The following is a 14,582-nucleotide window of genomic DNA, read 5'->3' as shown; positions in this document are numbered from 1 at the left end:
GGGGAAGAGTCTTTTTAATGTTAATATAAAGGCTGAGCAAAATGAGTGGGGATTTATCACACAGATCAGATGCCAAAAGCTGGGTTGGCTTAGCTAGGGAAGCAGCACAGGCTTTGCCCTCCCCCTCCACTATCTGTTCCCACAAGCATCTCTCCTGTAAATTGGCAGAGGGGCTTGGAAAGTGCTGGTCTCTTCCCTTCAGACACTAGTGAGGACTCAGCACAAGTTCAACAGCAAAGTATGGAAAAACCAGATCTCTGATTGGGCTGCAGTTCCGAAACAAGCTCAGCGTTGTCAAGACCAGGAGCTTTCCGGAATATGCATGGTGATGAGGAACAAATAACGCAGGGTGAGCGCTGCCTGACCCCAGGAATCCAGCTGACTGCTCTGGGTTCTCTCATCCTCTCTTTCAGAGTGAGAACATGGGGGACGTGACACCAGAGGAGGAGGTCGAGCTCAGGGCTTCTATCTGCCACTTGTTTGAATCCAGCATGAGGAACGAAGCAAGAAGACTGAGGACTTTTTGGCAGTGGCCAGGCACCTCACCTGTGTCTGCCCGAGATTTGGTCAAGGCTGGCTTTTTCTTTGTGGGTCCAAGAGATGAAGTACAGTGTTTCTGCTGTGGTGGTGTCCTGAAGGACTGGAGACCTGGTGATTGCCCAGTAGCAGAGCATCTGAAGTTCTTCCCTTCCTGTAAATTCATTTGTGGTGAGGATGTTGGGAACCAAGAGATGCTTCCTCTTCAGGAAATCTTTGACACTGTGGATGGGCAGTTCCTCAGTCTTTTGCAGGGGATAGACAGTGAGGAGACAGCCCTACCCAATGAACCAGAATACCCAGAGATGGTAGCAGAGGAGATGAGACTGTCTACGTTTCGGAACTGGCCGCATTACACCGATATGCATCCTGAGCAACTGGCTAGAGCAGGATTCTTTTACACAGGTAGGCACGCTGGGGAAATGTTTTCCTCTCTTATTCAAGTTAGCTTTTGAAGGTGCCACTATGTTTTATTGCTTGTCCAAATACTTGCAAGTGTGTGTAGTGTAGTTGGAAACCACATCCTTCCTTCAGCCTCTGCTGCTTGCACAGAATTCACGTCTGTGCTAACTCCTGTTTGCTACTGAGGGGTCTGCAAGTAAGTCAGTTCCCTTACCAGCAGGCGTGGGAAAAGTGATGGTCTTTAAACAGATGTTGTACTGGCAGAAAAGCCTGTGCTTTAAGATCCATTGAGCCTATTTATTACTTGCACTTCTAAAAAGACTTGAGGCACTTACTTGGCATGTCATGCTTTGTATAAGCCTCTCTTGCACTGAAGCCTTCTCAAAAAACCAAATCTGAGTGAAACCTGTAGTAGTCAGCCCATTTTTTTTGTTACTGTGGCTTGTTACCATAAGGGCCCTGGACTTGTAATACAGGAAAAAAGAACCTTTTTGAGGAAAATGAGCAATATTTGTTATCATGTGCATGTGAATATCAATTTAACATTGTTGTTTTGCCTTGAGAAGGCTTTGCTGGCTAGATAATAGGTTTGAATAAGTGCTTCTCCTGGATGGACCAGTCAGAGGAAATATTTACAGTATGTTGATGCTTGACTGCAATTAATACTGGGGTGGGGGGAATCCTTCTGGTTTTTTGAAAGATAGGGTAGTGATGTTTCTGTGTGTTACAAGTGTGACTTCTTCCATATGAAGGAATCTATTCATTTTGTATTTGCACATCAGAGACATGGAAGGAAGTGACAGGCAGGGTCCATACACTAAAGCTGCCTTAGCAGAAACAAACCTGTGCATCCTGAACACCTCATGGTGTCATTGTTGAAGGAAAATTGAATTGCCTCTTTCTCCACTTATTTAACTGCTATTTGTTGGTAAAGATGGGAATGGAAGAAAACCAGCCTTAATTCTTGTGATAGCTGGAAAAATCGAAGATGCAATGTGGTGAATGATATGCACGTAGGAAAGTCTCTCTAAATAACTGACCTTCTGTTATTTTAACTTGAGTTAGAGGAAGTGACTGGTTTGTTTGCTAGAATGTCTCTACTTCTGCAAGATTTTCCCTCAAACTGCATAATCTGCATATTGCTGTAAATCCAGTTAATGCTAAGAAATTAGTTAATGCTAAGAGTCGTACCTCTACTTGGAGCACAGTAGCAGGGGCTAAACAGCATGCAAGCCTAAATTGAAGAGCATTATAGGCCTATTAGCTTATCTGCTGCTTTGGTCTTCTTACTAATTCTTCAGGCATGGGGAAGACTGTCACGGCCAGGAACACAGAATAAACTATAAAGCAGTGTCTGCAGCTAAAAACCTGTGTGTTTTGTGTTGGACTTGATTTATCACTTGCAGAGCAGCTGTTTGATTGCCCAGCCCAGAGGCTGACCCTGGGGACTTGTTAGGCAGCAGCAGTCTGACACGGGGCTCCCCTGCCACTGCTGGAGCAGGAGAGCGCTGGACCCGAGCGCTCGACTTCAGCTGAACAGTACTTTAACACAAGAGCATTTGGAAGATCATGTCTGTGGCCCAACCTCACTGGCAACCTTTACTGACGTTGTTTCATTGCCCTTAGGGCAGGGCATTTGTAGGCAGTTCTTCTTAACTGTGTTCAGCTTTAATTTTTTCCCCCCCTGTGATTTCTGTTGAAGAGAAGCACGGAAGCAGGATGGGTAGCCTGGGACCATGTCGTGGCAAATTCTTATACCTGTGAGACGAAGCTGTGTACATAGGTGTACATCTGCTGTTCATGGCAGATTGTGGTTAGGAAACAAAGTATGCTTATAGGTATAATTAATTACGGCTTTACTCTAAATCCAGGCAAGAGGGGATTGGATAGGTATGTGGGTACATGGGAGCTATGGTGCTCATGTGCATGTTGCCTGTTAGCTTGTGACCCAATTCTGGAATTGTCTCAACCAGCAGCAGCTCTGGGAGTTCAAACTCTCATTGGGTTTCCTGCCCCTCTGCAACTTGCATAGTGTTGGTAAATTGTCATGTGCTCATCTGTTCTGTCCAGTAGCCTCTGTTTTGTGCTGAATCTCCCCCCAGGCTCTCATCCGGGGCCAGTAGAGCGTACAGTGTTTCAGATGTCAAATAATCTCTTGATGTCTTTTTCAGGACAGGATGATATAGTCAGGTGTTTTTACTGTGATGGAGGCGTGAGGAACTGGTCTTTTGGAGATGATCCTTGGAGGGAACATGCCAAATGGTACCCGCGGTGAGTCAGTCTTGGTTGACAAATTCCCCTCGTAGCAAGACCAAGATATGCTGTTCATTCCACACTCAGTTATTCTTTCATAAGATGGAAATACCCCCACTTGAGAGACAAATGAGTCAGAGGTGTGCTGGTAATAAGTGCTGCTTCCAGGTGCTCTTACTAGCTTAGTTCTAGATTTTTCTACCTACCTAGAGCAGGTGAAGGGCTAGTCAGGTATGTTCAATCATGTTTAACTGCATAAACTGTTGCCATAGTCTGTAACCTTCTGGAAAGCCCCAAAATCTCAAGAGAAGGGTTCTGAATCCTCAAAGGCAAAGTTGCCCAGCAAGGGACTGCCTTCAGATCCTAGTAGTGATAGAAAACTTGTTTCTAGATTGGCCACTTAGTCTGTACTGTCTTCCAAGAGTGCCTAAATAATTAGACCCTCCTACTTTAAAAGCAAAATCAAATGTTCAAGCTCAGGTAGAATAGCGCAGTTCACACCTGAGATTTTCTAATTTGACCTAGAGTTCACAATCTAAAAGTTCAATTAAAATCACTTTCTTTGACATCAAACAGCAGCTTTGGTTTCTACTACTCAGAGGTACAAGAAGGAAGATATTGTAAACCTTGTTTTTCTGCAGCAGTTCTTGTGTTTTTCTGTGAACTGGTCTATTATCCTTTGGAACAGATCTCAGAAAATGTGATGTTGCAACTGAGCTCATCTTGGGCCAGACATGAAGAGGGGACTAAGGGGGGGGGAGGATCGTGAACCTATTATTGTTGCCCTTCGTGCAAGGAGGAGTAAAAAAGACCATGATACTTCCTCTTCTTTAATGAATATATCGGCTTGCTCATAACCCAATAGCACCCTCTGCTTCTAAAATTCAGACTACTACTGCTACTTTCACTTGAGATATCCTGTACTAATGTATTTAAATCTTTCTGTTTATAGGTGTGAATTTTTATTGCGGTCAAGGGGGAGAGAATTTGTTAGCAGTGTGCAGGAGTCCTTTTCTAGCACCCTGATATCTCCAGTGAGTCATGAATATTTTGTGTATGGTGGATGGGGGTCTGGTGTGTTCAAAACTCCCCCTACCTACGCTTCTCTTATGTGACTCTCTTGTGGCATTTTCAGAGAGATTCCTGGGATCAGACTGAACAAGATTCCTCTGCTTCCCAAGGTCAGTGCTATAATTACGTGGTGGATTGTCTTCTGTTGCAAGTGGTGTAGTCTTACTACTTCTACCCCAGCTACGGTGCCCTCTGTGGATGTGATGTTTGAGAGAGGTTTTGATATTCTAGAAGCCGTTTCACTTTATTTTTAGGAAATGGTCTCTAGCGCAAGAAGCAAAACTGCTTGCTTTTGCGAGTTCTCTTAGTCTAAGACCAGAGACATTTAGCTAGTCTGGATAATCATGTGACTTCTGGGTGCTTGCCTAACTTTCCTTTGACTTGTCCATGCTCTTGATGATGTTGTCTGTCTGTAGAGTCTTTCAGATGACAGCATTTTAAACATACTTGATAGGAGACCAGAGAACAGCTAGAGGGTCCAGTTGTTCATGAAAGTGTTGATCCTGGGGATCTATTCCCATTCATCAGTTGCTGCTGGAAATTTAAGTAGGTGAAATTTGGCTCCCATAACTGGAAAACTGATTTTTCTCATTCTCTTGAAGAGCCTATCCAATAGGATGAGCTTAAGAAGGACTTAAGCCTTTGAAGGGGCTGCCAGCTGAATTTCCAACTTCTGTCTTTACTGATGAATGGTTGAGCTAGATTATGAGGTAGGAGAGGCTTCAATTGGTATGTTCCACTTGATCTTCATGAAAGCAGTTTTGAGTCTTCTGTTCTGGGATGTGAAAACAAAGATAAGGATTCTGGACTGGGGCCAAACACGGGAGACTTGGTTCACTGATACAGTAGAATAAACCAGCCAGAATTAGTCTCTTGACTCTTATGAAATTGCTTTTGATGACTTTCTTGTGAATGATGATCGGACGCAAGAACTGTAAAGCTGGATGTTGATCTAGCTATATAAATAGCTTGAGGAATGTTCTAGAATGTACTAATGCCATTTTATGTATAACAGCTTCAGGGAGTAGCATACTTTTGGCCCAGAGTTCGGCCTTTTTGGTAAAGTATCTGCTCACTGCTTTACAGATCCTCTGAGGAACTGGGAATTGCAGGCTCTTCCTTCTCTGGATCCATTTACCATAGTGCAGAATGTCCTGGAGATGGGCTTTGATGCCACCTGGGTGTCTAGCCTGGTAGAGAATAAATACATGCTGACTGGGACTTTCTACCTTTCTGAGTCTGAACTGATTTCTGATCTGCTTCAGCCAGACTGGGAAGAGAGCAGCAGTGCAGAGGAAAGCGGAGGTATGCCTGACTTGCACACCCACGTTCTTGGTGGATGTTTAACCTCTTATTCACTTAATCTTGAGCACTGCTGTGAGTGTCATGTGGGTCTGCCTTCTCTCTTCCTCGGCTGGAATTAAGAGTAGTAATGTATCCAAGTCTGCCTTTCTTTGAGAAGCTGAAGAATGAGGTTCTGCTTTAAAGAAACCTGAAGGAGCTGTGATTACTGGGGTATCAGTAACTATATCTGCTTCCCATAGCCTATGGTGTACATAGCCTCAATATTTCAAGACCAGGTTGGATGGGGCTCTGAGCAACCTGATCTAGTTAGTGGTGTCCCTGCTCACTGCAGGGGGGTTGGACTAGAGGACCTCTAGGGGTCCCTTCCAACCCAAAACTTTCTATGATTTTCTGCTGCCCTTAGACCTGCAGTAGCAGGCAGCTGCATGATGTGAAGGCTTGGGCACAAATTCACATTGATGCAGGCAGAGGCAGTTGTCTGTAGCAAGGCTTCTAGGATGGATGAGTACTCCAAGCCTATTCAAAATGGAATCAACGGCTTGATCAGAAATAGCCATACTTCTTGTTTATTTGGATAGTATATGTTCTCCTGAACTTCCTTACGTCTGTTTTGTGTTATATGTTTTTGTGGAGTCTGTTTGCCAAGTGAAGTTTATTTAAAGATGCAGTTCCACACAGGCTTTCTCCGGTAGCAAGCCTGCTTTCCAAAGCTACAGTGTCCATATTGCAGCCTGCCATCTCTTTAGCTAAGCTTAAAAAAAAAAAAAACCAAACCCAAAAGTATGATTTAGATAGTAGCACAGGAGTGGCTGATGGCTCCTGCCGTCAGATAGATAAACCAACTTTGCTGAGGAAACAACGTGATGTGGACATGTCTCGGTAGGGAGGTTAACGTGCATAGCAACTGAAGCACCACAGAGAACATCGGCTTCACCAGGCTGAATGTGTGAAGTTAACAGTGGAGTAAAGAGGTGTTTAACTGAAGGCTGCTGAAATCCAGGACGCTTCATCTTTTTAAACAGTGCTGTCTGAAGAGGGAGGAAAGGGGTAGCATTTAATGCCATCTTCTTTCCTGGTTATGCAGATGCTGTTCAGAGAGAGACTGAAACATCGAGTTCAAGAGAAGACATGCAGCAAAAGGAATCAGGTGCCCTGGGCTGCCAGTGGTGGTGAAATTGAGCCTAGGCATAACTGGGATGATTTTTAGAGTGGTGGTATCAGTGGTTGTTGTCTTGATTTATTTTTTTTTTTTTTTTTTTTTTTTTTTAAATCCTGAAGGGGTGTGTGCTAGCTTGAATGGTAACTGAACATAGAGACCCTTTTTCGGGAGTTAAGAGTTCCACTGTGAAGCACTGTTACACAAAAGATTTGGTTTATCGGGATAACTTATGTATTACAGTAAAAAGACGTTGATTGGTGTCCCTGCTCAGGCCAGCATGTGTAGATAAGCTGAGTCTTGTATAGATAAGCCAGAGTCTAAAATAGCTGTAGCTTTTCAGCTTAAATTAAATTTGCCCGAGATGTACTTTTGCAATCTTTGCAGTCTCTGTACAAAACAATGAGTGAGTTGCAGTGTGACTTCCTACGATGCCAGGACGGGCATTCTGGAGCTGCTGTAGTACTAACAGTTTGGGCTTTTTCTTTCTTTTTTGGTCAAGATGAGCCTCAGATGAGTGCAGAAGAACAGCTCCGACGCCTGCAAGAGGAAAGGATGTGCAAAGTGTGCATGGACAGAGATGTTTCTGTTGTGTTTGTTCCTTGTGGCCACCTGGTAGTTTGTGGAGAATGTGCCCTCAATTTGAGATTGTGTCCCATCTGCAGAGCGGTCATCCGGGGAAGCGTGAGGACTTTCATGTCCTGAACCATGATGGGAAGGGGAAAGCTAAGTCTATACAACTCATTTGTAAAACAGCAAAGGAAGAAAATAAGTAAATAAGATTGCTCCAGCATCAAACTATTTGCAGGGTAGCTTGGCATAAGTGTAAAAACTTACTAAATGTGCCTCCTATGCACAGTGTTTCTAGTAAGAGTTGCTGGTTTGCTGTACTCTTGCTGATCTTGCTGTAGGACTGCTCCAGAAAAACTCTGCTGGTTTCTTTTGTCCTCCAAAGATGCTCCAAAAAGAGGCGTTTGTTGACAGAGATGCACCTTCTCCGAATTCTTGTATTCTCAAATGAATCCCTGCTCTGTGTTGAAATCAAGGGCTGTTTTCAGTAGACTGCCTCTGGTTTTCTTTCTCTCACTTAGCAGTTGTTTAGAGACTATTCTGCTAGGGTTGATGATTTCCTTCAGTAAGTCAGAGTCAAAATGGGAGTATTTTCATAAAAAGTGCATTCTGTTGAGACTAGAACACTCATCAGCAATGCATTGTGGGGGAAGGAGAATCTAAGTTTTTCTTCTATGCTCTTTGCTGTCTCCCCCCGCCTTGTTGAACTGCCAACAATTGATGGAATCGTTCAGTAATGCTCAAATCCGTGTAACAAAGTGAAAAGCCTGGCCTGTTGTAGACTCTCCAACCTCTTTACTCTCAGCTGACCTCCTAGACAGAAGCTGAAAGGCTTTTTTGATGGTCAGGGTCACTAGATGATCTTATGGAAGCTTCTTACAGAGCCTCTTCCCTGGCTGTTGGGTATTACCCTACTAAAAGATAACTATGGAAACTTGCCATTTTAGGACTTCCGTTTGCTGGCTAAACTGATTCTTGTTTTAAATGGAACATTCTATCATGTAGCCAAAAAGAGAAAGTTTTGTCAATACTATAGCTTAACTGCAGGGGAAAGGAAATAAGTTTTGTTTTTTTTTTTTTTTTTAAAAATAACTGTTCTTTTTCACTGAATAAAAAGGATTTCTTTTGTTTATCTTACAGAGGTCTGAGTATCTGATTCTAGTGTAATGCCCTACTGGGGGAGGGGGTGTGGTGGCATTCTGAGATGACAGAGCAGCATGAAGTTGTAAATCACTCGAACTTCTGTCTTTTAGTTACTACATGGGCACAAGTGAGAGAAGTGTCCATTCTTGCCATCCATTAGCTTCCTTCTGGAATTCACAAGACAGCATGAGGGTCCTACAGACTCTCTTAACTGCAAAAGGAGGGGTAAGGGTGCAGGAGGCTGAGGACCTGATAGATGAAGCTGTGTAACTGGGGAATAATTCTGCATCTGAACTCAGTGCGGAATTTTGGTACGTGGCTCTTAACATCTGTGGAGACTGGAACACCAGCTCTGGAGTTGCTTCTTTTGGTTCCAGCCCTGGATATTGAACAGGGCTTGTCTCTGAGGAAGGCATCAGTTATTCCTGGGCCGTGTGGGAGGGCAGATATCTTCATCCTGGCCTTCAGAAGAAGGTAATATTAGTGCAGCTCTTGGCAAAGGTGAGAGAAATTACTAGTTGAGCAGTTTAAACTCTCCAGCTCTTGGAGAAATTGGTGGGTATTTGACAGACAGCAGCTTTCATAGGGAACAGAATTGCACCACCATGCCAGATTAGGCATTGTGTCTGGGTTCAAGCTGTCATTGGCTTTATTTTGCCTCTAAGTGACAGCAAAAGCTTACAGTTCAAGTAGATAGGCTAATCTGAGAAGGGGAGAAAAAAATCCAGCTCAGTGTTTCAATACTATTATTTCCTCCTGAACTTTAGCTCAGCGTGGCTGGAACCTCACCTGAGCATTAACAGGACTACAAGGCTGTTTATAGACCAGCTATTTCTGGGGCTTCTTTTATTTAACACTTTGAAAATTGTGGCTTTTCTGCATCTGGAAGGGTGGAGCCATTTTTTTCCTATGGGAAGATGTCCCTTCAGAAACAGGTACGTGTTGGTTTTTAACTGGTAGTCTCTCAAGTGATGCCTATCCCCCCAGTAGAGGACACTGCTAACCTGGTGATAAGGGAACCCCCTGGAGCAAAAGCTTCAGCTGCTCCTTAATCTTATAGCGTGCTGGAGGGGCAAATGACTGGGAATCCCTACCCAACAGAACAGGGTCATTGCGTGACCTTGCAGTACTTAGTGTCGGTCTAGCACAAGCAGACCAGGAGGAAGAGTTGTCAGAGTACTTAATGACCTCCTCTAGTTTTCATTAGCAGAGCTGTTCATCTATGATTCTATGATTCTAGTATGAAGGATGAACGGCTCTGCTAATGAAAACTAGAGGAGGTCATTAAGTGTGGAATATGACCTTTTCTTGTTTTCTCTGGTCTTGTTTTCTTTTAGACTCATTTTTTATGATTTATGGCAGTCATTGATACTAAATATTATAGGCTTACCTAACCTTTGGTTTACTTCTATTAAAAGGTACTTAATTACCTGTGTTCATAGGGTGGTAGTTATGGAGCTACTTGGCCATCACACTTGTATTTATTTAATTGATCTTTACCAGTGTGTATTACAGTGCCATTAAGTGCATAGTCTGAGGCTTATTCTCTTTAGCAAGTGGTTTTGATCAGTTGTCTTAGTAAATGTGGTATCGGGGCTTGGTCAGTTTGAGATGTATAGTGTTAAAAACATGCAGACCTCAAAATAATTCAGAGTTCATTCTGACTTCATGCTACCATCTACAAGAGTTCCCTCCTGAAACTACAAGTGAAATGTTTCAGCTGTTCAAAGCTGTGTTTTTTCCACCATCTGTGCTGAATTTTGGTTGCGCTCAAGGCCAATAAAGAATGCTGGTGTCTGGTGGACAACATTTCTCTTAGAGGAAAAGAAATCTTAGTAAGCCAAAAAGTGTAAAGTCAATCTTTTCTGATGACGAAAGGGAAGATTAATTTCAAAAGTCCCATGTAAATGAAGTCTTTCACAGAAATATCTCACTGACTAGAGGGTATGTATTCTTCCATTCCTTTTTCTGCCCCTCCGGGGAACATCAGGTGGGCAAGTAGGAATAAGTGCAATACAGAAATGAACAGAATCAAAGAAGAGGTAGAGAAAGTGCAAAGAGGTTGTGTGTGCACACTGCTATCCGTGCTGTCTAAATGGTGTAGTAGAGGGGTTTGCTTCCTGGGCCCTTTGGCATGGGATGAAGAAAGGGGTGTGTCATTCTCTCTTTGACTTAGCACTTAATGGTTTTATTTCTTTTAATTTTTCCCTCATGCTTCTCTTCCCTAGCATGGCTTCTAGCTTGACTCTCCTGAAAAGCATTTCTCAGAAATACCAAGTAATCTCAAACAGATTAGGAAAGACAATAAAGAATTACAACAGTACTTGGGAGGTACCAGCCAAAGACTGCCACGGATGGCTGACAAGTGCTCTTTCTCTGCTTGACACTGTGCTGGGAGATGTAGCTGACAAAACTGACATTGTTTTTTGTTTGGTTTTTTAATTAATTGCTGCAGCTTATTAATGCAACTTAATTACACTTATATTCCCCCTTTCCTCCAGCCCATTCCCTCCCCTCAAAATTACCCTGTTGCAAAAAAAAAAAAAAACCAAAACCCAAAACCCTTCCATCAGGATGTTGCCAGGCTTGTGCCTGGAATAAGCGTGGCTGCTTGGTGAAGAAGGCAGGTGCAAACCCATCTGTGATCCACGGAGAACTAGGCATTTCCCAGTGTCCTGCAGCAGGTTCCAGCTGTGTACATGGCTACACCAGTGTTAATTTAATGCAGATGGGCAAACACAGAGTAAGCTATGGCTGCTCTGCGAATGGCTTGGCATGTTGAAATGGGGCTAAGCTCCATGCTGAGTAAAGATTTGGTGCTTGTACTAGGTTTTTAGCTGTTCAGCATTGTAGGAGTTAGGTCACAGAACACTGAAATCCAGGACAAATGCCTATCGCGAAGGTGCTGGCTGTGTCTAAAGAACAGAGAATGAGGAAGGGAGTCCTGGATGGGCAGAAAGGGAAGAGGTCTCATCTATAACTTAAAAAAAAGCCTAAACAGCTCAAATGTAAATAGCCCCCACCTAGTTCTATACAGGCAGGGAGGAGATGAAGTTGTTAGGGGATTTAGGCTCTTTTTGGAATAAGGGAAAAGAGAAGGGGAAGAAGCTAACTACAAAACATGAAATGTCCCGGGATGTTATGCAGTGCTTCCTTCTTTATGGATCCGTGGCACAAGGAAGCAGCTCTGATTTCAACTGTGTCTCTTGAGAGAGGCTCTTGGTGAACTTGTCCTGCCGGAGGTCTTCAGGCCTGTGCCATTTATTGGCTGGTACCACCAGGCGATGGTAGGAATGGTTTGTCAGGGCACTTGGAGAATTAAAAACCAACCACATGGCCATTCTTCAATATACATTCATTGCATTTGAAAAGAAGATAAGGAACAAAAAATGGAATGGAGTTCCCCATCCTGCTTGTCCTCTTCCAAAGATCCAGGCCACAGGATTGTTTCCTGCAGCACCCGTGATGGTGGAGTGCAAGGTTTGTCCATCCTCTGGCTCCTCTTTATTTACGCAGGCCTGTAGGGGGGGAAAAATGAAGGCAGGGCATCAGTGTGGAGCAAGTGCTAAGTTGCATGGTGTGGAAATAATGAGGACAAATTTAATTTTTTTTTTCCTGTTCTGTGTTTTTAAATACAATTGACTACAGATGAGGAATACGATTGAGAGCTCAGAGGTAATGTGGTTAAGTAGTCTTCACATCTGGTAAGAATGTTATGCATTTACCTAACCTGAATATTCTGCAGTTAGACTAAGGAGTAGCTATGAGCCAAAGTGTTAGATCTAGGTATTCTCAGCATTTGGAGCTGTATAAAATTTGGTTAGGAATTTTAAAAGCTAGGGGTCATCTCTAGAATAAAGTAGCTTCTTGAAACTGTGGTGATGTGCTTTATGTGTAGATGCAGCAGTATAAGCAGATCTACTTTTGTAGCCAGCAGTGAAGATGAGTGGATGTTTTCACCTCTTAAACATGCAGCTTCAGGTTGATCAAAACAGTTTGCAAATTCCTGTTGATATTCAGCAAATTGTTTGTTTGGGAAAAAGTCTACCTAGAAAGAAAAGCAGAAGCGTTTTGTTTTGTGGCTTTTCCTGTCCTCAAAACAAATGGGGATTATTTTTTTTTTTTTCCTGTTTAAGTAAGTTTCCTCTGTAAAGTATTCTGGTCATCAAGCCAAGTTTGAAGCGGGTGGGGGGGAAATAATCCTAAAGGAGTTCAGTTTCTTTCCCCTTCCATCTCCCCCGGTGTTTCAGTCTGGATTTTTTTTTAATTCAAGAATGTTATTTGTGTACTCATACCTCTCAGCTGATCTACTGAAGAACCTACTTCCAACCTATGGATGACTGTTACATGGGGTCAGACTGTACTACAAGAGAATTGATTAGGGAGTATTGAAGGGAGCAATCGCCAACTGGAGCCTTGGATCATTCAATTAACCAATACCTCCTGTTGCTACCCTGTCAATGCTGAAGCTACATCTGATAAAAGTTGTACCCTATGGGCCTTTCCACTGGTAGATCTGAGGAAAGTGGTCAGTGAAATCTTCCCATGCAACTAAAATCAAAATAAAGCTTCTTAAGCCATAAATGTAGTGTAGTACGTGGGGTGTCAGATCACAGTGAGTGTGATGGACAGGAGCCTCACAACTGTGTGAGCCACTGCTTGGCCTTTTAAATACAGTCTTAAAGGGCAGGGAGATCTATTGCCCATCTCTACCTTTTAAATAAATCCTGTCATCCGGTGGGTTCTTGATTTAGCACTAAATCATGTACAAAATCATGTTTTGAGACTATTCTGCTTTGTAATTGAGATTGCCCAGTGCTGCTTTCTGCAACAAATTCTGAGAATGATGTCAAGAGACTGAGTGGATGCAGCAGGCAGAAGTCCTGACAAATGACTGCGACCACCTGGGCCTCCTACTGTCTTGGTGGGAATGGCAGGGTACTGGGAGAGAACAGCTTTAGTCAGAAACCCCAAAGCTGCCTGGGTTAACCCTTCCACAGTTATCGGTGCAAGAATGCTTCCTTGCCTCAAGGGATGAGAATTCTGTTACAAGTGAACAAGAAGAAAAGCAACCGAGAGCTGATGTCCTGTCCTGTGCAGTCTGGGAGGAGACAGTGGTGCAAGCAGGCTCAGCCTGAGGTTGAGCTTTAGCTAAGGAGGGGTAAGAGCTCAGCCTTTCCTTCCTGAAAACTCATTGGGAGTGTTCCCTTTTGGCCTCAGGAGAATAACTTTGGTTTTCAATAAGTGATTTATTATCCTTTGGCTCAGAAACACGTGCACTGAAGACTTTAGCATATCTTCTATCAAGATTCCTAGTAAATTGTTATTAAACAATTAGTTCAGTGCCTTGATTGGTAAGCAGCAGTGAGATTAAGGGTAATTCTATTACACAACAAAAGTTCCAGAACAATTTTTTCATGGTAATTTGAGTTTCTCTTACTTAAGCTTGTGACCTGAAATAGGAACTATTACAACTAAGCCCCCCCGGAGTCAATGAAATGTAGAGCAGAGGCAGGCATGGAGCCTGAAATAGCAACAACTGTATTTTATAAAATTTCACTGTTGCTGTGTGAGTGGTGGAGGTGCTAATTAAGATGAAGCCCACTTAAATCATGCCTTTATAAGCAACAGTACAAAACTGGTGCTTGATTTTTTTGTTGTTGTTGGCTTTTTTTTTTAAAGAAAAATAACACCTGGATGTTGATAATTCGTGACATTTTCCACTAACTAGAATCTTGCAACTGCTGCCAAGGAGGTCAGTGGATTACCACGAAAAAGCAGGGAGATAACTGGATTGTGGTTTGGAAGTACCTCTTACTAGTAATGGTTTGGGAGGGGTTTTTTTCTCCTAGTAGGAGGGAAAGCTATTGAACATTTTTTCAGTGCAGTGGATGGAAGCTGAAGGCCAGAAATGGGGCGTACGTTTTGAATATTGAATTTAGGAGCTGAAAGCCAATGAAGTAGGATGCTAAGGAACATGGCAATATCTTTGAACTGTGACAGCGTATGTGAAAGTTGCCTAACTCACAGGCTGTGTGCTTGATACAAAGGTTATGGGGCTTGGTCTTGGACTTAAACTGTGCACATCAGTCTAGGTCAATGTCATTGCTCTGCAGGGAGCAGTGAAGAAGAGCTACTAGGGAAA

At 43.1% G+C, this 14,582-nt stretch overlaps 1 protein-coding gene across 3 annotated transcripts in view; it reads left to right on the top strand.

Moving 5' to 3' along the window:
• The window catches only part of BIRC7 (baculoviral IAP repeat containing 7), an 18,751-nt gene extending 10,732 nt beyond the window's left edge, over nt 1-8,019 (top strand). For 2 of the 3 annotated variants that reach the window (XM_035899262.1, XM_035899261.1), the window contains exons 3-9: nt 414-942; nt 3,111-3,210; nt 4,145-4,226; nt 4,328-4,373; nt 5,350-5,568; nt 6,653-6,715; nt 7,227-8,019. In XM_035899262.1, coding sequence (XP_035755155.1) covers nt 414-942; nt 3,111-3,210; nt 4,145-4,226; nt 4,328-4,373; nt 5,350-5,568; nt 6,653-6,715; nt 7,227-7,429 — 1,242 coding nt within the window. In that variant the 3' untranslated portion in view covers nt 7,430-8,019. The remainder of the gene's footprint in view (nt 1-413; nt 943-3,110; nt 3,211-4,144; nt 4,227-4,327; nt 4,374-5,349; nt 5,569-6,652; nt 6,716-7,226) is intronic. The other variant, XM_009643719.2, reaches the window with a different exon arrangement.
• The last annotated feature ends 6,563 nt before the right edge of the window (nt 8,020-14,582 follow it).

This window comes from Egretta garzetta, unplaced genomic scaffold, assembly GCF_000687185.1.
Source record: "Egretta garzetta isolate BGI_Z169 unplaced genomic scaffold, ASM68718v1 scaffold158, whole genome shotgun sequence".
NCBI lineage: Eukaryota > Metazoa > Chordata > Aves > Pelecaniformes > Ardeidae > Egretta > Egretta garzetta.
This window is presented reverse-complemented; position numbering and strand designations above follow the sequence as displayed.